General features: G+C 33.3%; 1 protein-coding gene and 1 pseudogene across 2 annotated transcripts in view; one reads left to right on the forward strand and one right to left on the reverse strand.

Annotated features, from left to right (window-relative positions):
• LOC132699065 (uncharacterized) overlaps positions 1-22,279 on the forward strand; it is a 69,936-nt gene extending 47,657 nt beyond the window's left edge. The window contains exons 1-4 of one of the 2 annotated variants that reach the window (XM_060665529.1): positions 10,571-11,037; positions 11,199-11,539; positions 15,115-15,325; positions 15,376-22,279. In XM_060665529.1, coding sequence (XP_060521512.1) covers positions 11,215-11,539; positions 15,115-15,325; positions 15,376-15,460 — 621 coding nt within the window. In that variant the 5' untranslated portion in view covers positions 10,571-11,037; positions 11,199-11,214 and the 3' untranslated portion in view covers positions 15,461-22,279. Of the gene's footprint in view, positions 1-10,570; positions 11,038-11,198; positions 11,540-15,114; positions 15,326-15,375 lie in introns of those variants that run through there. The other variant, XM_060665527.1, reaches the window with a different exon arrangement.
• LOC132698926 (uncharacterized) lies at positions 3,147-4,022 on the reverse strand (annotated as a pseudogene).
• Positions 22,280-25,855: the final 3,576 nt, after the last annotated feature.

Here is a 25,855-nt window from a genome sequence, read left to right on the forward strand (position 1 = left end):
AGAGTAGCGATAATGAAGATCAACGCAAAGCCCTGCAAGTTAAATATAATCCAGATTTACGCACCAACAACACAAAGCACCGAGGAAGAGATGGATGAGTTCTATATGGACATGAAGAAAGCTCTTAAACACACGCGAAAAGAAGAGATCACCCTTCTTATGGGTGATTTTAATGCCAAGGTCGGCTATGGGGAAGATGATGACGTTGTCGGAAGATACGGGATAGGAATGCGAAACGAGAGAGGAGAAGCACTTGTCCAATTCTGTAAAGAATTTAATTTTATAATTACGAACACGTGGTTTAAACAACCACCCAGGCGTCTATATACCTGGATGTCTCCCGCTGATAATGAACGGCACATAGTAAGGAATCAGATTGATTTTATAACGGTGAACAAGAGGTTCCGAAACTCGATAACAACCGTAAAAACCTACCCTGGTGCAGACGTCCCATCTGACCATAATCTATTGCTATCCACTTTAAGACTACGATTAAAGAAGCTAGCAAAATCAAAACGAGCAGAACGAGTGGATACACAAAAACTTAAAGACGAAAATGTTAAAACCGAAACAAAACAGGAATTAAATAGAAAAATAGCTGAAATCAAAGAAAAATCATATAACCATATTGAACGAAAATGGATGGATACAAAGAACACCATAGTGGAGACGGCAAAGTCTAGACTTCTCACAGAAAGGAAGAAGAAAAACTCCAGATGGATGACCGAGGAAATATTGGACCTCATGGAGGAGCGAAGAAAATATAAAAACAACAACGAAGAAAGATATCGACAAATCCATAGCTTGATTAAAAGAAAGATCAAGGAGACAAAGGAGGCTTGGCTGGCAGAGAAATGCACCGAAATCGAGCAACTGGAAAACCAACATGATTCGTTTAATCTACATAAAAGAATCAAAGAAGCTGCAGGTTTATTCAGACCTAGAAACACAGGGATGGTCACAAACATAAATGGCGAGGCACTACTGGAGATTGATCAGAAGATAGAAAGATGGAGGGAGTACATGCAGGCACTCTATAATGACGAGAACCGAGGCACTTTAGAGGAACAAATCATAGAAACTGGGCCCTCTATAACCACGGAAGAGGTTGCGCATGCAATCAGGAAGCTTAAAAACAACAAAGCAGCAGGACCCGATGAAGTTTATGCAGACTTGCTAAAGCTCATAGAACAAAACCACCTAGACCTCGTTACAGAGCTATTCAATTACATTTATGAGAGCGGCACAATCCCAGAAGAATGGTTGTTTTCAACATTTATCCCCATACCGAAAAAAATCACAGCTAAAAAATGCGAAGACTACAGATCCATTAGTCTAATGAGTCACGTTCTAAAAACATTCCTAAAAATCATACATGAACGTATTTATCCCAAACTCGAAGAACATATCGGAGAGACACAATTCGGATTTAGGAACGGACTCGGTACACGGGAAGCATTGTTTAGCCTTAATGTTCTAATACAAAGGGCACGCGATGTTAACTGCAATGTCTTTGCCTGTTTCATCGACTTCGAGAAAGCCTTTGATAGAGTAAATCACAGGAAACTATTGGAAACGCTCAGACAGTCAGGCATGGATGACAGGGATATCCGCATTATATCTAACCTTTACTGGAATCAAAAGGCTCGTGTTCGGGTGGAGAATGCACTCTCTGAAGAGTTTGAAGTACGCCAAGGAGTTCGACAGGGATGCGTGCTCTCTCCTCTGCTCTTTAACGTTTACTCAGAGAGACTGTTTAGAGAGGCTCTGGAGAATGCAGAGGACGGCATTTTAATAAACGGCGTACTCATTAATAATCTAAGGTACGCTGACGATACAGTCCTAATTGCAGACACAGCTGAGGGTCTTCAAAGGCTAATAGACAGAGTAACGGAAGTATGCGAAACCTACAACATGCACCTAAACATAAATAAAACAAAGGTCATGATAATAAGCAAACAAGATATTGATGGCCAGTTTTATGCAAATGGCTCCCAATTAGAAACGGTTACATCGATAAACTACTTGGGCACATTTCTTAACAATAAATGGGAACAAATAAATGAAATTAAGATCCGAATTGAGAAGGGTAGAACAGCTTTCAACCGAATGAGAAGCGTGCTGTGCAATCTAAATATAGGCTTACACCTCAGAGTCAGAGTTCTTAAATGCTACGTTTTCTCAATACTAACACATGGGGTGGAAGCTTGGACTCTAACCGACGCTGCATGTAAACGTCTGGAAGCATTTGAGATGTGGTGCTACAGACGCATGCTTAGAATATCATGGACCTACCGCGTAACCAACGAAGCCGTCCTACAGCGTATGAGAAAACAAAAAGAGGTCTTAAACGTAATCAAGGAACGCAAACTATCATACTTCGGCCATGTTATGCGAAACCAGAAATATAGCCTACTCCAGCTTATTATGCAGGGCAAGCTTAACGGCAAAAGAGGTCCTGGAAGACGAAGAATATCGTGGCTGCGAAATCTAAGACAATGGACGGGAATGACATCTATGGATCTATTTCGGGCTGCAGCAAATAAAATCAGATGGGCCATAGTAATCGCCAACGTCCACTGAGGATAAGGCACAGGAAGAAGAAGAAGAGTGTTTTCAAGGGCCGTAGCCAGAATTGACGCATATATTGCGTACAACAGCGGGCTCAGTATTGATCCCTGCGGAACGCCACTGACAACAGTCACCTCCGTGGAAATTTTATTTTCAATGCAGACTCTCTGCGTAAAATCAGTCAAAAAAAAAGGTAATACCGCTTGCTCGCTAAAACCAACATAATGAAGAATTGCAAGCAGAATTTGATGGTTTAATGTATCGAATGCTTTGGAATAGTCTAGAACTGCAAGAAGGAAAATTTTTCTGTCATCTGTGGCTCCTAAAATGTCATCGCTTACATTGGCAGAGCATCCATGATTGTTCCTAAAACCCGACTCGGTTTCGGGCATGATTTTGTATTGTTCCACATAAACAGAAAGCTGTTGATTAAATATTTTTTCAGCAAGTTTTGACATACATGGTAGTACACTAATTGGCCTCAAATCAAATCAAAAAAGTTAACAACAAATTTGTATTATATAATTACTTAGCCCGTCAACACCCTTAGCGTTGGATTCAATGGAAGAAATGATTTATAGCACATCAATTTCTGAGATCGTTTTAAAATGTAGGTTCTCCGTATAAAGTAATTTTCTGCTGCTTTCATAAAAATCTAGTAATTATTGCGAACCAACTGCATTGGGTATTGAAGCTCTAAAAAAATTGTTTATCGCGTCTGGATTCTTTAAATTTTGAGGTATTTCTATTTGTGTTTTCTGAGCACATACATTGTATTTATTTAAATCTTGCCAAATGTTAAAGGAGGCCAATCTATTCTAAAAAAAAAACTTTCTTTTCGTGACGAATTGTATTAGTTGTAAAATTTCGTGTAAATTTGTAGGATTCCCAGTGAATTTTATCCCGACTTTTTTTATACCTGCAAAGCTCATTATTTCTTAACTTTATTAAACATTTGACATTTTCGGTAATCCAAGCATAATTTGACCTGGTAAATCTTGCAGTCTTTTTAGGTGCATATATTTCTAATAAACTGTTTAGATTTTTATTGGTCAATTCCACCTTTTGATTGATGCTGTCTAAGTCATAAATATTTCTCCAGGGAATTTATTGCAAATTTGCTGAAAAATCGGTTAAATTAATATTTTTAATATCTCTATACAGTTGAAAAGTTACTTTCTTTTGTACACTGGGAAGTATAAGTTCACAACATATAAATTTATGGGCTTGGCTTGGTAGAATATAACAGTTTTTTATTATATCTTGATTAGACGTTAAGAAGAAATCTATAAGGGATGCAGATACGGCTGAGACACGCTGAGACATGTGTTGGATTGAGTAAGCCCTATGGAATCAATAAGATGATTAAAAATTACAAAGTCATTACAAAAAATATCTAGTAGATTCAAATTGAAGTCACCTGTACACAATAACTCGTCACAGAGCGGAACAATAGAAGACAAAGTGATTTTGTAAATTCATTGGGCAATAAAGAATATCGTAAGCATTTTTTAATATACAGGCCCACGCCCCTTCCTCTGGAGCCACAGTCCTGTCTGACGAAAGTATCTCCTGTAATATCAACATTTTCTGAGCTTATTCTAGATGTTAACCAAGTTTCCGTAACTCCGACTATGTCAAAGCCCTGACTTAGTATAAAGTCTTTAAAGGTATCAAAATTAGAAGTTAAAAATCTTATATTAATATGACCTATCTTGAAGGTTAAGTTACTCATATAATTTAAAAAAAGAAATAAAAATTGAAAGAAATTAATACTAGCTAGTACTGTTTATAATTTAGAAAAAATATAATTTTAGAACAGCACTATGATACTATTACAGATAGATGAAGCAAAATACATTGTACGCAACAAACAAAAAAATACTATAGTGGTATAAGAATATTATATGCATATGTGCTAAACATATTAAAGTTTCTTGACGCCGATAACTTAGAATGCCGGAGGAGCCGATAACAAACAAAAAAAAATCAGTCTCCACTCGAAAATAAAAAGTCAGATATTATAAAGACACACCAAAAAATGTTCTCCCACGCATCCCTATATCTTTATGACATAGTAGTTACAGTTTATCTAGGTCTTCATTTTGTTGCATCCAAATTTTCTTATTGTTTTGTAAAATATAAATTTTACCTTTGTCCATGCGTTGTTTTTAAATCTGTTACGCACTTTAAGAAACAGCTCACAATTTTCACCAGTTAACACTTGACACACCATTATACCACTTTTTTAGAGTAAAAGATTTCATCGGTTTTCCACTGGTTTACGAATTCGACTATCACCAGTCGCATTTTGTTTTTATTTCGGAGATTTTGTTTGATATTGTTTTCGTGTGTACTATTTATGCCATAGCAACAGCTAGTATCTTGTGGACTTATTTGAATGTTCATATGATTTTTAATGACGTTACACACGTCGTTTATTAAATCTTGCGTATTTTTGAACTCAGTGCCATGTAAAACGAGCTTCTTGTAGCTTAATTCTATTTTAATTTTTGTTACGTTTTTGTGGTTTTTGTCCACAGATTTATGCAGCTGATCCACTTCACCTCTTAATACATTAAGCGAGTGCATTTTAATTTTTTTTTCAAAACTACTTCGGGTGGCACTATCAGTCCTTTGTTTGATCGATAAATAATCTTTTCTAAGGCTATCCAAACCTTGTTGGAATTTTGACTCGATTTCAGCCATTTTGTTTGTTTGTTTGTTATTAATATTTATGAGGTCATTGTTTCTATACTTCAAAATATAAAAAATTCTATACCTTTTTGTAAGTTGAAAACAAGTATTATTATTAATGAAGATCTCTATAATGAATTAGCTCGATTACATTAAAATGTTGGAGTAGAAAATATGTTAACTAAAGTTGATTTTGAAAGCACATTTCTGTATAAAAAACGAATTGCTATCAAATGCTTCATTTTAAATAATGAAATATTTGTTAGATGTTCCAATACCTTTATTAGCAAACGTTGAACTTTTCCGTCTCTATTCCATAAGGTTGCATTACCACGTAATAAATTCCTCTTAACAAAATAACTTGCACTACGTATACCAAGATAAGACCTGCCAAGAAGTCGAACTAGAAAATTATCTTTGCAATTAACAAGATTTGAATGAAATTAAAGTAAATAACCCATGTGCAGTAAGTGTTGATACTTCCAAAGTAAAAAATCGTTAATACTTACGGCCTAAATTAAATTGAAGAATTAAAACTGTTTGGAACCTTCATGTTTGAAGTTCCATTTGAATGCCAGTTGACAGTTGGTCAACGACACATCCACGGAGCGAAAAGCGAAATAAACAGCACGTTTAGGCCAATACTATTTCCCGATTTTAATATAGATAACGATTTAATACCTACATTAAATCTAAGTATTCACTTAGAAAAACTTTAACTCGAAGATATTCAAGAAATAAGGGATCGTATAATTATAAACAAGCCAATTACTTCACCTGAAGAACTCTTGAAGAAACCCTCCACGTAGACAATTATGATCTACATTTTGCTTATGATTTCCGGTGGCTACCTGATCTACAGAAACGAAGAAAACGAAGACTTGCAACCAGAGCCATCAGCGCGAGCATCCGCCTGTATAACTACCCTAACGGTATAATTATCTGTAATGGCGAAGGAGTTATGTCATCACCTAAATCTAGGAATTCTGACGCCGGAGACGCTGACGCTGCAACGATGGGCCGCTTTTAATATCGTTATCTATTCATTGTAGTTCAGTTAGTAAGATATTTGTCGGCCATAGAGCACAAACTCTGTCCATCATTTAATAAAAATTTCTTTTTAAAAACGGAGCTGTCGTATCGAATAAATCAACTTATCCTAAATAATTCATTTACCGTTTGACAGTTCAATAAAGATTTACTCTTTGTTGATTGTAGTGCAAATTTTGTCGTTAAAACCAATATTCTAATGTTATTTTAATTAATTTATTTATTATGCATGGACAATGCAACGACATTATATGCAGAAAATTTAAGTAAATTTTTTTAAAGTAATTTGTTTAGTTTGTTAGATGTGATGTGATCTACCAGTTTCGCTATCCGTTCATCTTTTTTTTTTATTTATTAATCATGTGAGCGCCTAGTCTACCAAAACATTGAAAATATAATAACCTTTTTTATGACTTAAACAATGTAGAATCATATTGTGTCGTGCAACGTTGTACGATGTAGATTTTTCACAGACCATATGATAAAATAAAGTTAATGATGACTTCGTCGAAACGAAATGTCGTACTTAAAATCTCTCAGCGCTTGTAGAGCTTAAACAATGGTCACAAAAAAAGTGAAATTTATTTTTTTATATCTCTCTTTTAGTATTCTGAGCAGCACGTTATTAAACTTCGTATCTCTTATGGTCTCCAATATACCCAGGATAGATATGCTTATTTTGGACACAGTGTATAAAAGACTTGAAATTGATTGGAGTCAGAAAGCTATAGTCAAATCGGTTAACTGCCAAAACCGATGGTTTACACAACACTGGGCCTAAGAAAACTAATCACTTTACCCGAAACATCGCATATTTAAATATTGATGATTTTAAACACAATTACGGTACATAAAATTAAACGTAAATTTAACTTTATTATATACAGAAAACGATCCAATTAGTTGGAACGTTTTATGATTTATTCGTTGTTTTTTTTTTACACGTACTTACGGCACACTTCGTAAACCTTTTATTATGTCGGTCGTGTTGCTCTTGTATGAGTCACTGATTAATAAAGCATTGGCGGTACGTTGCTATAGGTATTCACTCTTATGAATAGGATTCTTTCACAAACTAAATAGAAAATGTGCTTCCCAAATTTTCGATTAATTTGTATAAAATGCGAGCAGCTCAAGGATAACGGTCTTTAAAATACGGTCGTACCCAAACATTTCATGACAAAGGCCATCGAGCAATTTAGTGTTCGTAATTTTTGGGTGCAGAAGTCATTACCATACATTATTACTGTTATATTACTACCCGTTAAATACGCACAAACACGAATTTAAGTATTTATTATTAAAATTAGATTTACATACATTAGTCACTAATCAATTACAAATTTTATTTTTTGCGATTTTCTGGAATGAAGTCTAATAGTGCAGTCGCGCTGAATCAGTAGAGACTATCACATCATAACCATAATTTCATGTCCTGATGGAATTTTTCACCTTGTTCTTTAAAATTGTCACCAAGTTGTCTGGAATTATCTGCAAGGCGTGGCAGTGAAGGCAGTAAACTTTTATGCTCACGTTACAACCGAAAATATTAATCTTTGACAGCATACTTTCCATCGAAAGTTGCTATCCCAAATATCCTTGTTATTTGTGCCTTTGAGACAGCAGAGAAAAACAAACCGTGATCAGATTTAGAAAAGTTATTTACTTTAGAAGTTAAATAAATAAAAGAAGACTATTATTTTCATAATTATTAGTATATGCTAGTAACACCAGATTTAACACAATCATAAGATTTTACAGATTTCACGGATTTTTGTAAAATTAAAAAAAAAAACTATTAAAAATCAAAAAATATGGGTTTCGAAGTTTATTTTTCTAACCATTTTTAAAAACAAAAGTGCACCACAAAAAAATTCGTTACAAGTTTCAGTGAAAGTTTCGAAGTAACGCTGAAGAACTATTGAGGGTCAATTCCTCTGATTCAGAATGTTCTGTAGACGAAATTTCGTCCAACACTGTATCTTCGTGTTCTTATTATGCTCTTTCGCATTGGTTCCTGGTCATCGCAAGTAGCTAAAAGCAATTACTAATCATTACTAAATTTTTTACAACATTCAATTCACCAAAGGAGGATTTCTTGCTAATTGCGAAATTACCATCGATTTTGATGACTAAAAATTTGAATCGTCGTTTACATTTTCTCTAATTTTTTGCGATTAGATTTGAAATTCATATCTTGCTCTTCTGTTGTTATATTAATTTCTATCTCTACTATATCATCTGGTTTTAAAATTAATGCAATATTTAAATCGCAATTGCCCTACGTATTCAATTTTACTGAAAACCTTCAGACAATATACTATATTCCTAATATTAATTTTATAGCGGGTTAAGCAGGAATATAGGAAGGGACTCAACTTCCAAGTATTGCTAATTGCTAATTTGAATCTGATTCTAAGTGGGAAATCTATATTTTTACCATTAATTATTTATTTGTTTCATTATTTTTGTCATTCATTATAACTAATACCAATTAAGCTCTGAAGAAGCCAAAAGCCAAACCTAAACGTTAGCAAGTTCGACTTTAAAAATCAGCAATGAATTTTGAATTATCCATTTTGGAACCAAATTGGAAAACGCTTATGCCACAAAATCATTAACATTTCTTATACCCAAATAAATATGTGTCTTCCCATATTTGTAGAAAATAAATTAGAGAATACCCAACTTTTGACATTTTATCATATTCTAATTGATTAAGTGCTTTAAGAGATTGGAACGCAGCCACTTTTTCAATACCAGTCTCAAAATCGGGATAATGTAATGCTTGGTCTGGCGTTGAATAAAACCAATTATGGAGTGAGAAACAATATTTACTTAATACTTTCTTGTCAGAAAAATTGCTCACGGCTTTACTGTTTACAACATTATTATCGCTAATAACGAAAAATAATTTTACCTCTAGCTTAGCAATAACTGTGTTAATTAATGAAAATACTAGAAGGTGCTCAATTTTATCGGTTGGACTTGTATGTACGACTTCTTTTACCCTGGACATAACGCTGGACAATATAAATACAAAATCGGAATTTGCTAAACAAAATTTAATATAAACAGTTCCAGTTTTATAATATAGAAATTGTTTAATGTGAATTTTGTCCTTTAATAACATCGCATATTTTTATGCTCCGACAATAATTTAAAAACGTAGTCAGGCGTATATGTAAAGAGGCTAAGAGCTTTGAAGCTCTATCACATTTTTTGGCTTCAATGTTTAAAGGTTTTTTTCTCTGTTAAATAAGGAAATTTTTAACTACATTAGATATTAATGTTGTCTTTAAATCAAGTCTTTTATAAATTAAAACCATTTTATATTTCGGAGCCAAGCAAGACACTGTACAAAAGAATGATTTTTGATAATTTTCAAACGCTGCTTCACTTTTTTAATCCCTTTTGCAAAATTTTGATTTTCCACTTCCGGCCATTTTGCATGACGGCTTTGGTGCAATGTTAGATCAATAAGATGTATACTTGCGAAATTGAGTAGGTATGACTTCTCGTTTTCTGTAGAACTTATGAAATACCCTTTGACAAAATGTAATTCACCTACTCTACTACATTTGTATGGAGCAAAACTTCCTGTTGCATAGCCCTTACCCACGCCTTGGAGGTAGCTTCCGTTGAAAAACGAAACGCCTTTATTTTCAGTTCATTATCAGTTATCCGCAACACCTGTCAAACTCACCGCAAAACAATAATATTACAACAATTCTTAATTAAAAATTAATCTCTGTCGTCTGCCGCAAAACAAATTTGTTTGTCGCGCCACCTGTCGCCAGGAGGCAATACCTCGCTGTGTCTACGTCATGCACAGTACCGAGTCTTTGACCAGCCACTATATGTTTAACCGTTGGACAAAGTTGCCGTTGAGTTTCTACATTTCTGCAAATAACGAACTAAGTTATCCTAAAAAGAGTCGTGGGTTTTTCTTTTTCCTTTATTGTTTAAGACTGCATGTCAAAAACAATCCACGCAAGTCATTATATATATTTAAGTTGTGACAGGTTGTGTCTGGCAAATTAGGCATATTTGTCTAATAACTTACTTATTAACTCAACAAATAAAACTAAATTAAATTATTTTCGCAAGGCATGGAATCGAATGACTCACAGAATATTGCGGCTAGTTTTGGTTAGTATTTTGGGCGAACTGTTTCCGTTACCTAGTCCACTGTTTTTACATTGGGTAGAAGCAAGTTTTTCCAATTGTAATAAAAAAAGTGCAGGTTAGTGTTCGAAATTCAAGAGCAAGCGTGCAAGAAATTATTTCCTTACGGCTCCATATTTTAATAACTATATTGTTTGAACCCTTTTAAAAATAGAAAATCTAAGAGCAAAAGATGGTTATTAAATCGTTACGACGTGCTTGATAGCGAATGGACAGGAATTATAAAACCCCTGAATTATTTTTAAAGCTACGCCACTGCTCAAACTTTTAAACATACGGAGCGGAACGGCTTGGCGTGGCTGGCGGAAGCAAACCAAAACAGGCAATCGGGCGCAGAGAGAGGTTCCATTTAACCATAGCCTATGGGTTTTTATAGACAGTTGACGTAAACAAACGAGGCTTCTTTGTTGTGAACTGGTAAAATCGCAACTGGTTTTATTTCTTAAATAAATAAATAAGAACAGAAAACGAGAGTGTGTTCGTACCGCAATGCCGTTTTAATACTGGAAAAATCGATCGCCGCGAATAAATGTGAGTACTCACTCAAAAACTCGAAAATCCAGCTTCCTTCTGTGGAAGATAATCGTACAAGGCCAACGAGATCATTAGTGAAGCTAAAGAAAGATTTTATTTTGAATATTTGTATGGAAGTTTACATGTTGTAACCTCACTTTTTCCAATTGTATTTTTAGAATTCGTAAGTTAAAGATGTCGGGCGCCGTTTATCAACCCACGACCGTCACGTACGAGTCGAATGGCCCCAGGGACCGGTGGCAAGACAGACCCATCAGTTACTTGGCATCCACCGTTTCGCAGACTGCCAGGAGACCCTGCGGAATATCCTGCTTACCATCGAGAAATGTTCTTCCTCTGGTGCTCATAACTTCCTGTGTGGCTTGCTTTTGTTTGGGATTGGTCATGTTAATTCAGGGAGCGTTGGGATACTCGGAAACGCCAGAAAACAAGGAAGATTTATACCTAATCATAACCATATTTGGGGCTTTGTTCTTTGCCTTGTCGATTCTTCTGTTCAGTGAGTACAATTTTTAAGTAACGGGTTGGTAGGGGATACTTTTCGATGAGGTAACATAAATTTGTACTTGTTTTGGGGGAGTAATATATACAATACTTTTGAATTCCACATTCTATCATTTAGCATAGGTTTACAATAATAATAATAATAGGTTTACAATAAAATGTGCCTGAATTCTAAATGATTTTCTGAGGAGAAAAACAATAATTTTCCTGCAGAAATATATCATTTCTATTTTACCATGAAATTTTAATGACTAGTCAAAATCAGTTACATTAAAATTGCTTTTTGCTTTCAATTTCCAATTGGTATAAAAATGCATTTTTTTTGCAGAAACATAAATATCTGTTTTTAGAATTTTAAAAGCAGTTCTCTATATGTAATCACATTTAATTTATCTTATACATGTATTTCTGCAAAGAAAATGTATTACAGATATGCCTGTGCTAGAAATATTTATTATTGTTAATGAATTGTTTTTTTTGCAAAAAACTTTCCTATCATTTGCATTTTTTGTCCCTATGTTTTGGTTAGTATCGGTTTTAATTTTGGTGATTTTAAAGTCCAGAAAATGGCGTATTTTTTATATGTTTGTAAAGGCAAAAATATTTTTTTATGTGCTGGGTACTTCGAGTTATACAGGGTGATGTAAGAGGAGGTGGCCTATCACTATCACTAAATAATAATTTCCTAGATTTTTAAACAATTTGGACCCTTGATGAAATCTTAATAGTTCTGTGGTTCAATTAAATAGAAAGTTGTATGTTTCCAAATTGTGCTTGGAGTTTTTTGATATAGCATACCCGATATATTCTTTCATGTCCGAATTCTAGGAAAGAAACTAATCCTACCTGTCTTACCTTTCGTGAAATAAAAATAAATATAATGAAAAGTTTGGTTAAATGATTTTTTCTTCCAAAAGTGATAAATACCATTCTATTAACTAATTAAAAAGGTTCATAAATTCCACATATCACTGAAAAGTCAATCGTCAAATCTTTTCAGACAATTTTTAAATATATATATAATACAATCTTTACAGGAATGAGGTACTACCAGTTATAAATTAGGGCGCAAGGTAATATAAAAAACATGTTAAAAAAAAGCCTGTCCCCAGCTCTGTGCAGCACTCTTTTCAAATATTACTTCTGCTAAGTAGCTAGGTTCTTTCGATTTTAAGATTTTATCCACCTGACACCCTATATAAAAATATAGTCTCGGATTCTTATAATAATAATCTTTATTTCCTATTTTTTTAAAATAATAATAATAATAATCTTTATTTCTTAACAGATTAACATCCACTTAGAAGACAATTTGATCCTAAAAACTATAACTATAATAAGTAGTCAACTATATTCACTCCATCAAAGTAATAGTGAAACATACAATCCATTATAATATTTCAAATTTACGTTTAATGTGGTAAACTCTGAGTGACTAAGACAAAAATTGTCAATATCATTACAGAAGTCATTAAATAATTTCATCAACTGATAAAGAACACCTTTAATAAAAAAAAGGTTTTTGGTGTTACTAGATGAAATACAGGTTTTACCCTTATAGTCCTTGAAGCAAGAGGCTCAGCTGGCTCAGCAACTTAGGGCAATCCACTAATAAATTGCAAAGTTTATATAAAAACTGAAATGAAAGATACCTCCTACAATTCACCAGTGAGGGAACCTTAAACATAATAAGTAATAAGTCTCTCACTGGCACTCCTTTAGCCGCTTAGAAACGTGAAGAAATTTCAGTAACTTTCTCTGTAAGTTTTCAATTTGAGTGATATACTTACCAAATATTGGTTGCCACACCGTTGAACCGTACTCGTTTCGAGTTTCGAGCGCACATAACTATAGTATAAAAGCTTTAAAGTATGTTCTCTTGCAAAATCCCAGCATTTGGAGTGCACTTCCACAGTTTTGCGTCAAATGTTACACTCAGGTCTTTAAAATTGTCATATTTTCTTAACAATATGTTATCCAGATTGTGTGTTTAGGGGTAGGTTATTAGAAGCGTACCAAGAAACAATCATCCAAAAATTTTCTATGCCATGATGACATAGATAGTAGATTCTTCACATAGTGAACACAAGCATTCTGCACCGTCTGTATTCTGTATTTATTAAAATTTTTTGTTGTCAGAAGAGGATCATATACAATATAAAGATATAAAGATAAGCATATGTAGAGAGTACCAAACACGTAATTTTCTATCTATGTGCTGGATGGCCAGATAAGAATGCAAAGTGACGTAAGTCAAACACCCAAAGAAAAGCATGCAAAATGTTTTTAGATTTCTAAGACTGTCGGCAGAGAGCGTAGTAGCCATCTCAAACTTCAAAATAACTTCACTTAATGTACCAAAAAAATATATATTTTTTTAAAACTAAGTTGTATTCAAATAATTTTTGTTTATCACTTTTTGACGTATCTATCAAAATAAAGTGGTGGGAAGAATGTTTTTTTTTTTAAATAAACAGCTGTAACTCCAAAACGACTGAACGGTTTTTGACAAACTTGGTCCCTTTATAAAGACTTTTATTGCTCTATCAAACACATCTTATTTGTAATATGTCTGTGCGTTCTTTGATATTACAGAAAATTGTAAGAATCTATAAAAATTTAAATACAATAGTGTGACTTTTTCAATAAAAATGTAGTATACTTGGCATCAATGTTCTCGCACATTTCTTGAAAATGCGGGGCAACCATCTAGTTGCAAAAACATATTTCCCATAAATGATTTTTTAAGGAGAAAAACAATATTTTTCCTGCAGAAATATGTAAATATGTAAATAGTAAATTAGGCAATTAGTCTACTAGAAAATCGTGAAGCACCTCACCATTTAGTACTTGATTAAAGAAATAGGGACCTATAATAGTTTCACCCAGGCTGGCACAGCTTACATTGATACTCCAATGACCGCTATGTTGGAGCGAGGATTGTTGTGGGTCCAATAATGCAGCTTAACCTTTCTATCACTTCTAAAAGTAGTCTCATATGTCTGAAGAATTTCCGCTAAATCTGTCGTTTTGGAGTTACAGCTGTTTATTTAAGGAAAGGGTTGAATCACTTCCCACCACTTTATTTTGATAGATACGTAAAAAAGGGTTAAATAAAAATTATTCGAATAAAAATTAGCTTTTAAAAACATATATTTTTTTGTTACACTCAGTGAAAAATTACTTTTAAAGTTACAGCCCTTTGCATTCATGTCTGATGACCCTGTAAATCTTTGACTTCGTCATATCATACGAGATTAACGTTGTTTAGACCAATATTAATCGAATGAGGACTGGTCTATATCAATTTTTGAAAACAAAGTAGCACTCGTTTTGGCGGAATATTTGGAAATCCAGGCAATTAATTGTTGTGAGAAGGTGCTGTACATATTGGGCGTCGGGTTATCTGCAAACATATTTCGTTATATTGGACGAGATTAGGTTAAGAGACCGTAAAAAAGAGCGGTCCGGAGAGAAGTTCGTGGAACACCCCTCGTCGCAGCAGACCTCGCGGCTGTTGACTCAAGAAATTTTGTTTGTCATATTGAGTCAGTGGGAATCATTTTCCAGTGTTTTTCCTGCGTTTGACGAGACGCATGTGCTGGAGGAACGTAAAAGATCATATCGGGGCGTCAGGCAGTCAAGCTCTAACGGTGAATCCATCTACCGATCTGCTGGTCGCTGCTCAGTATGCTCCCGTATCAGAAGTGGCATATGAGCCTGCCAAAGCTGAAGATACCGAACAGAGCAAATTGATGCCACAGGAAAATAAAGACATAAAGTAAGTAAATGGGAGTTTTTATCAAGAAGCGTAATTAATTGGAGTTTTAGTAACGAAGACCCGGACCGTATGGTCGAAAATGATCCGAGGATCGTGCTACGCCCCCTAAAGGCACCAATGAGCGAAGAGACTTAGGTAAACACGAAAAAGGAGTGTTATTTTGTCGAGGGAGATTATTTGATAGTGACATTTATCGAGGACGTACTTAGCGGCAAACTCAGTTTATTTGCCGCCTCTAGGTTAGTTTTTAGTGATTGCGACATTTTCTAGCTGCGTAAAATAGCTTCATATTTTATTAATTAGTGCAATTCTTACGCAAACACGTAAGTCCATTTGGGCTCTACATATTTGGTGACTAAAATTGGCGAATTAATTATTGAACAATTAATGACGATTTTATATGTATGGTTATATGGTTAGTGCTACAACAAAACGCAACAAACATTGAGGTACAGTTTTATCAATAGTTATTTTGGTATTAAAATACAATACCTGCAATACAAATTTACTCCAACAATTTGGTTAACATACTGCAAAAGCGATTGTACCATTATTTGGACGAGAGATATTTTAGGAAAATGTCAATATAGTCCGAATTTGAAACTGTAAAAATTGGTTGCGTGTCCGTCTTTGGAATGGTACAAGTATTATCTTCCATATGTCACGGAATCTCATTTTAGTTTAGTGACTTTGGTAATATAAAAACATCATACCTTGTATTCTTTAGGATGACCTTCCACTGATATTTTTTGAAATAATGGAATAAGCTTATTCATTTTATTATTAAAATCTACGTTTTCTTTATTTAACATTAGGTATTGATTTCAACGTAGAAATTTTACTCCATGACGTGGACATGCATTTTCATATTTGTGCTTGGATTTCTCTTATAAAAGATAAGAGCTTACTTAATTGGTGCCATTTATCAAATCAGATGGGGTACTGTACAGGCAGCGATTACTTGATTTGAAAGAATTCATTTTAAACGAGGTACATTTTTTTGTTTACCTCGAATATCTTTTCACGTGAATACTGCATATGCATAAATAACTTACTTAAATTCGCACCAAATTTTTTGTGTTCTTAATAGTAGTGCGAAAAGCAAATGACTTACGTGTATGCGTTACGTCGCAGATAATCAGTAAAGTCACATGCCACTGAATTATATGGGAAACTGACGCACCACACTTGGCTGTCAAAAGTGCCACCGCCATACAGCAGATGGCGTTTGAACATGATATAGTTTTTGATATAGATTTTTTTAGATGAAACATGATAAATAGCTCTGACAAATTTTCAAATTTTAACTTTGACGTACATCGTGGAACAAGTTCTTCTCTACTACTTCATGATGTCTGATAAGGAGAAATGCAATGAATTATGTATATTTATCAATCACGTTTGTTACACGGTGTAAATTAGGTAAATACGTGTTTTAAACTATATTTTTAAGCTACTGGACAAAATAAACATAACATATGCGTTTCCAAAAATTTTACTGCCGCATAGGCGTATGGGGTGGTCGGAATTGTAGTCTAGAAACTTTAAAAGCATATTCAGCCAATAAAAATATTTCGAAAAAATCGTTTGTTTTTAAACTTGGTAGGTATTATTTCCCCTTAAAAAAAGTTTTTGTTTGACCAGTGCCGTTCGTGAGACCCTTTTAATTGTTTTATATAATTTTAAATATAGTGGTATGCTAGCTAGGTGCTCATGAAAATATTTTTTTTTCTCGAAAACATTCGTTACAGCAGAAAAACTGAAGAGAACATTTTTGTTTTGAATTGAGCACTGTGTCACTTTTCTTATTATTTAAATTAATGGAAACGGCCTCGCGAACGCCACTAATTACACAAAAACAAGTTTATCTGTGCAATTTTTCTTAAGTGGCAATAATACATACCAAGTTTGGAAGCTGAAAGTTTTTTAAAAAGTAATGAAAAACATTTTCTTTTCGCAATATTTGTTGAATGCTTCATTTTGGTGGCAGGATAATTTGAACCATTTTATACTCCCATTGCAAAATAATATTTCTGTAAAAAATTACAATACATTCCAGGAATATACATCTGTCCATTATAATTATCCACGGAATATTCCATATACATTCAAGACTGACTAAAATGCCCTGGATCATTCATATGTAGGCGCCAAGAACATTCCCTAGCATATTTTACTAATGGAAAAAGCCATACCCCAAATATACACAATATTCCTATTTTCAACTATTAGGGACCAAGAAGAAATTGCGTGTTGATATACTTTACTAGGCATTGCAGAACCCAAGAACAACATTGCAAAGAAATATTTTTATGCTAAGAGATGATCTTGAGTTGAAATTGCACTGTGTCAAACTTTGTAATGAGGTGAGCTCACCTGTCAAACTTTTCGTGAGAAGATATTTATAAACTTCTTTTATTTGACGAATATTCTGAAACAAAATTTCAGTATCGATAGCTTGTAACTATCTATCTATCAACACCTATACTGTCATTTACTTCGCTATTTAATCCATTATTCCAGATTCTTGTTATTGTGTTCCCACTATCAAGTTGTTATTTAATTTTTTTTTATCGACAAATCTTAGCAGCCAACCAATTGCTGATATGTTTATGATGCGTTAAACTAAAAAAAAGGAATGTTGCTTATGTTAACTGCAAACCATTTTTATTTTTTTTTTTAATGTTAATTACGCCCGAAGTTACGGTTATGTCAAAAATATAACAATTTTTTTATACGTAAATAGACGCATTTATAAAAAAAAACCTTCTGCATGTATACAGTGTAATCATTAAAATAGAGCTATTTCAATATATTTTGTGACGAATAAACTTTTAGTATGGCATTTGTAATAAAAACAAATTTTATTGCAAACATCCAGTTAGTAACGGAAAAAGTTAATAACAATTCCAACGTACGATTTATGTTATTAAAATATTGAACAAGTGAATAATTAAAACTACAAAAAATATCTGGCCACATAGAACCTATCAAGAAACAAACATTATAGAACATCAACAAATATCCTTTAACAAAATTCGACTGGTATTGCTTCCCATTGTGCTTTAATTATTTCCCAAAAGTTTTTGGTTATTTTTTGCCCCTGCATTTTTAGTCCAAAGATTCTGAACTGCAAATTTTCACAAAAAAACTGTTTTGCTTTTCTAGAAGTATGTTTTGGAACATTGTCCTGTTATATTTCTATATTAAGGACATTTTATCCTCTACCAACGCTAACATGATACATACATACATACATACATACATACATACATACTCATTTTGATCAGTTAAGTTTTTTATCGAGTAATTTCTATCTAAATTTATCTTATCTTTCACACATATTGCCTGGCATCAGGACCTACTAAATTTCTTTTTGTTTCATTGCTCTATGGTATATTAATTCCCATTTCACCATTAAACGATGTTTAATGTTCTTTGAAGATAATAGAGGAATTTTTCTTACTGCTCTACCGTGCAGATTACTTGGCTGAAGCCTTTTCGGAACATTTCTAATGCCAGCGGTAGATGACTTAAATGGGTTTTTAGAAGTTCCAATAATCCATGTGTTTTTTTCTTGCTCCACGGTTTTCATGTACCGGTCGCCTTTTGAATGCATTTGCCATCATTTTTTAGAAGGATGGTCTTATAAACCCAGAAACTCACCAAAATGTTTTCAAATAAATATAAAGCGAACTTTTATTGAAAGTTTAAACTGGCTCTATTTCTTTCAACTTTGTACCGAAAAATATGCACATACTGTAGACTAATGTGGACTAGTAAAAAATCCGGATTATCGAAGTTTATATTTTTATCCAACTTATCGAATCTCTACCGTATATCAGTGAATGTTGGAACGAAGATCAAATAATCCACATCCACAAGCGTTACTTTGCGGTTGGGGTCCCAACAAAGTCCGGTTGTCTGAAAACGTCTTCGCATGGACTAACGTTTAAAGTTTCTCATTTAATTTCCGGTGGTACGTGACTAAAGTGAAAAAAGCTTCCGCTCGGTCGCCAGTGATACGAATCTCTTTTCTCAAATCACCAAATGTCAATTTAGGTGTCGTAGAACGAACATAATCGCTCTTGTATTTTCCGCGCTTTGTAAGGTTCTTCTAGAGGAGATCGCCCTGTGGAAGACCAACTCTCGTACAAAATCATGTATATTAATGTAAGTTTGAAAGGGAACTATTTTCTTATGTAATTACGACGGGATCGTAGTTATATTAAGTAGCCGACGAATAGATGCAGAAATATTTTTTTATTAAGTGAATTTTGTTGCGTAACAGTAACGGAGAAGCGTGTTCGGAGGGTTGCGTTTCGAGTGACAATGAATTTGGTTTACTCTGTAAAAGTCAGAAAGTTATCCAAAAACATATAAAGAGTTCGGTGAGTTAGAGAAAGAAAGTTAAAGAACAACAAAAAATATGTTGTTTTTATATGGAAAAATGTAGTAACAATTTAACAAATGTGGCGACCTCTATTTTGAAAATACTTACAGTCTTTGCAGCGTTGCCACATTTACTCGAATCAGACACCAGCTTCATGTTTTTAAATAGAAAGCCCGGTGTGTTATTACGTTTTTAGATTCTTTGAAAATTCTGAAACTTTTTGTGTCTCATGTTTTTGAGATAAAATTATTGTTTAGAAAATTTTGGAAAAATCATTAATCATCACAATAATTAAATATCGGAAAGTTTACAAATATTATGACATTGGATTTAAGATATCATCGCATACAGGATATGTGCACAATGAATTATGCACATTTTGCAATATGTCAATCAATTTTGATCTAAAAGTTTTATAGGGTACCATATTTATTCTGAACCATTTCTAAATTAACTTAAAAAACGAGAATAATGCTATTTAAGCCATTATAACTCTTTTAGTAGTGATCCAAACACATTAAACCGAAGGCGAATCGATCATAAATTTTCAGGAATAATTAAAACTGTTAACTCGGCAACATTGTATGGTCTCCGGTGTAAACGAAAGGTTTGCCAAACATGGGCGTTGGTACTATATTTTTAAAAATACATACACCACCCATATTTTTCAGTGATAAAAATTAGATTTCTTTCAATCACAATTTTTTTTAACATTAAAGACAGAACCTGTCAGCCGAATGGTTAAAAAAAAACGTTTAATGCTAATGTTTTAAAATGCGCCCGATTAAAGTCGATGATTGTAACTAAATACAGTTTTAGCCTTTTTGCAGACATCCCTGACTAAATTGATTGCGTGCTACAATTGCATATTTAATTTATTTATTATAATATACCTGTTTCTTAACTTTCTTGGTAATTTTGTTGAATTTTTTTCTATTGTTACTTCAACATTCCTCCATTGCATGTCAAATACATTCTAGAGAAAATCGGCATTTCCGACACATATTGTAAGGAAAACGGCACCAAAATTGCAGATATTGGCTTAAACCTTCATTTTCTGTTCCGAATTGAAAAAAGTTATGGTAGACTAAGACAAATTGTCACTTTTCTATAATTATTGCCGTTAACATAAACTGTCTTGTTATTCTTGCGAAGTGGGCCTATTGGTCCAGTGTCTAGTGAAGATTTTAGGACATCCCTTCTTTTATCAACATTTCTCGGAAATCTAAAAGAGCAAGATTACCAAACTGCAAAAGCACTTTACTGAGATGTTCAGAATAAGTTAAATAAGACCTGTTTAATTGGTATATAAAGATATTCGTATAATATTGATGTTAAAATCGTAAATGAAACTGCCGCCTGCACAAGAAGATATTTGCCAACAATAAGATTTGCTTATTATTATCATTATTACTTTTTTGGTTTCATATTAAGTAGAAATACATCTTTTTTTCTACTCTCTTCTCTTAAATACTAAATTGTATATTCAGTTAAGGTATTACTTTGAAATGTTCAATCAATTTTATAAACACCCTGTATGCTTTTAAATTTCATTTGATAATATGATGATACAGCAGCCTATTGGCAAGAAATGTTTATTAAATAACTAATTATTTTCCTCGTAAATTATTTTGGCAAATTTTCTAAAAAGTAATTGTTGTCTCCAAACAAGCTGCTGCATAGAAAGTTTCAGAATTATTAATGTAATTTAAAATGTTTATAATATACAGATGCCCTGTATAAAGAAAGTTGAACGGCTTTCTTTTGTTCAACCTTGTATAATTTTGCACGGATCGGTACTTAATTAATATATAAAAAAAAAACGGAACTTTCCAAGTTGCAATATCTTAAACACTATAAATATTTAACTATACAAATGATAAGTAACAGTTTGAAACTGTTTTTTAACATTTTATGTTTATTTTATGTTATTTTAAAATAATTGACCTGTATCCTCTGATACTCACAAGATTGAAACTTAAGAATAATAAAAGGGAAAGTTCTGGAAAAACTTAATTTTTTCGGGCTACAGGTTGCAAATCTCCATTTCATGAGTTCCAAAAACAGTTTCATAGTCACTTAATTTTAGTTGTGCATAACATTTTGCGAATATTTGCACGCCTGTTGTTGTTCCGTTGATATTCTTAGACTGACGCTTTTTATACTTGTAACGGTTGTTTAAGTATTTCATGCTTTTATTATTTGATTACGTTAAGGCATTCCATTAAACAACGCCGTAGTGGCGACTTAAAAAATCGCCCATTAGATTTAGAGGAGATAAAGATAAGTCTGTTGCTATTTGAGATTAATTTTAGTGCAATACCGTGAGGAATTTTTATAGTTTTGAAATTTTAACATATCATATTTTGAAAAATCCTTTGCAAATTTTAAAGGTTGTTTTCGGCACAGTTTTAGAGACTATTAGTAGGATCGTAGGCACAATTTCATTTTAATAAAAATTGGACACTTTTTCTATATTGTTATTATTGTATTTTTCTAATACGATAACATTTTGTATTCTTGTATGTTTCAAATTTAGTGCAATTAAACAGTTAACGCAGTTTAACAATGTTTGATTTATCAAAACATTAGCCAGGAGATGGTCTGCACCAAGTTTCATTTACGAATAAAGGTTTTATGACTATTCCCACATGCACAATACAATTTTCATAGCGATGAATACCCAAGGCGCATGTGTGAATCATCACAAGATTTTCTTCTTCCTTGCTCGGTACATAATGTATGGTAATTTATATCACTAAGAAAGCTACATAAAGCCTTTGCAGTAGTAAATCAAGAGGTAAGGAAATAACCGAGGGGACATGGGCATTAAATAGGTCTCTCTCTATAAAGGGATTAGGAGTAATTCTATTAGTTCCATTGTTAGATGCCCTCAGATTAACCCGGTAAATATGGGCCTAGTAGTAGCAGTGGTTGCTCCTTAGTCTACACACCTTAGTTATTTCGTTTCTGGCAAGATTCAACCCACGAAACCAGCGTTTAACCGGAAGGCCCTAATTAAAGCTACTATAGATTCTTTCGTTGCAAGAACCCACAGAAAAATTCAGTAAAATGTGATCCATTTCCCTAACCAGATTGCCCACACTATATCGCAGAACCTCTCTAAGCGTTATGGTCAAGGAAAATAGTTAGATAAGCCTTGAGGGCTGAAACAGTTAGAATGGTCGTTAATGAAAAGAAAAGTTTCTTTTATTTAGAATATTTAGAATTATTTCCAAAGTTTCCAGAATTGAGGAAAAATGCTTCCGGCTCTCCAAAAAGAATGGAACCGGTGGAATATCTCGAAAACTACACAACTAATCAATAAACAAAAAAAAATCCTTCAAACATTGAATAAAAAAACTATTCAATAATACGAAACATGAACCTCAAACTCAACCCACCGGTGGTAGGGAAAGGATATTATTACAGATTCGGACTCTATACCACAAAAATGTTAGGTTTTGTCTTAAGCCAAGTGTTAAGTTTTTCTGACTCTCGGTAGATGGCGCTGTAATCGTACTTGTCACCGGTCAATAGGGGCTATACACTAAGTACATTGATTGTAATGTCAATATTGAAATTATTTCAATAAATATTAACTTAAACCAACTTATTGGAAAAACTTAGTGTGCTGTAGTGAGTTTTGACTTGAAAAAAGAAAGTTGAAATTAACGTCAAGTTTTTACTTACTGTTGGGGTGTGTCATCACTATCCTGGAAAGCTGGGATTAATATTTAAGTTTAAAATGTTTGCCTACTATTTGAACATTTAAACTGGAGATTTCAGGGTTTGCAGTATTTGGAACAATTATACAATCAATAATACACTCTATTATACCAGTAAAAACAGCTATTTCCATAAATCTATACATGTATAAATAAATAATATTTTATTTGCAGTTGTTTAACTCACAATTGCTTGTCTTTTCTTTATCTGTTTCGGGAACCTTTACTATATGACCAAGATCTGGTCCGTCACTTTTGACAAACAGCGGCTGATCGAAGTCTGACGCCTGCTGGTTAAAAAGTCTTTTCTTTGGTTACAGTTTTCGGAATAGTCTTTTCTGCATCTGCATTTGACACAGTGTCTATAAAGAAATTATTTGTTTTTCTGCTTATTAACGTTATAGGGAAATGAAGATTTGATACCTTAGTACTGGTTATCTTTAGTCTAAAAAACTATTTTATTTAACACTTACCTTTAAATTTCAATTTCAACAAGCAATACTAAATTCATTGGATTAAAATTTCTCGCAAAAAAATTATATTTAGGTTATGTTTCTTGCTGCAAAATCATTTCAAGTTTCTTACCGGGATAGTTTCCGAACACGTTAGAATTATTGAGGGTTTTTCAAAAGTGGCCATAAATCCGAAAATCCTCAGTATAGACCATAACAAACATACATTGGGTTGTGAGTTATATAAAGGAGTACTAATGCAATGAGTACTAATGCAATAGTAGAGTGCTCCATTTAAAAAATAATATTTTGTTTCTCACATATTTATGAATCGCCTTGTGTATTTGAAAATACTGTCAGATTGTTTCTTTTTGTCCTATGTGCAGCTTTGTATTTAACTTTTTTTTTCTAAAGCAAATAATAAACGAGACGTATTATTTTGACAAATTATATGTTATTGCGTCTAAATTTGTTTTTATTCGGCCCCATATTATTTCTATAGGATTCAAATCGCAGTAATAAGATGGTATATCACCGGAATTTTTTATGACCCAGTCTATCAAATAAATTTTATCACGCAATTTGGTTCTTAAAACTCCCAACTATTTACTTTTTGTATAAGCATTTTTAAAGTAAAGGAAATCTTGCAATACGTCTTTTTTGCTAATTTTTCAAAGAAACTTCTACAGGCTACTATTTACTTTTTATAAAACTTTCTTGATTTTAGGACAATGCGTTCAGGCTTTGCAATATTAGTTTTATGGGGTTTTGATTTTTTAAGGATTTTTGCGGTTTCAAATCGAATTTCATTAGCTGTTTGAGATGGTAGTTTGTTTATCATAGACTCGACATTTGAAATAATTTCCTCTTCTGGAACAATACGTGGGGCAAGGACGAAGTTGGAACCTTTTGAAAAATTTATCACAGTGGTTGGTAGTTGAGAAGAGTTTGATGGTTTCCCTAGTGTTGACGATAGTTTTTCAAAAGGTTCCAACTTTGTCCTTGCCTCACGAATTATACCAAAAGAGGAAATCATTTCAAATGTCGAGTCTATCCTAAACAAACTACCATCTCATACAGCTAATGAAATTGGATTTGAAACTTCAAAAATCCTTAAAAAATCAAAACCCGTAAATCTAATATTGTAATGCCCATTGCCCTAAAATCTCTACAATCTAATCCCGACATCGTAATCCTAAAAGCAGATAAAGGAAATGCTACGGTTGTCATGAACACAAATGAATATCAGGAAAAGTTTCAAGATATTCTTACAGACGGATCAAATCGTCAACTTAAAATAGATCCTATCCTGGAACGCAACCTTAAATATATCATTAGGGCTTCTTCTCTATCAGACTCCGTGAAGAAATCTGTCACCCCTCAGAACTCTAAAATTCCTCGTTTCTACGACCTATTGTCAGAACCATTGGTTCTCCAACATATTCTATAGCAAAATATCTAGTTTCCTTATTAAAGCCCTTTACAGGGAAAACTGATAGTTTCGTAGTTAATTCCTTTCACTTCATTAAACAAATAAAAAAACATTACATTAGATACGTAAGATATTCTGGTTAGTTTCAACGTAGAATCCCTCTTTACTAAAGTTACTATTCCTAAAAGTCTCACCATCATTTCAGATATATTAAAATCCGAGAATCTGGAAATAAAACTTCTGACCTGAATTGAAAAATTCTTGTCTGGGAACGTTGGGAACACCTATGGGTCATCGCCAATGTATTTATAGAAGCCTTTGAGAAGAAAGCTCTCGACACCTTCCATCTAAAACCAAAATTATGAAAACGCTACATCGATGATACTTTTGTTATTTAGCCTCATGATCAGGGATCCGTTGTGGATTTTCTTAGACATTTAAACTCTATACACCCTAACATACGTTTTGGCATAAAAATAGAAAATAATAACAACTTTCCATTCTTAGATATTCGTACCAATAGAA

The sequence above is a fragment of the Cylas formicarius genome, unplaced genomic scaffold (assembly GCF_029955315.1).
Source record: "Cylas formicarius isolate icCylForm1 unplaced genomic scaffold, icCylForm1.1 PGA_scaffold_3__17_contigs__length_32017465, whole genome shotgun sequence".
Classification (NCBI taxonomy): Eukaryota; Metazoa; Arthropoda; class Insecta; order Coleoptera; family Brentidae; genus Cylas; species Cylas formicarius.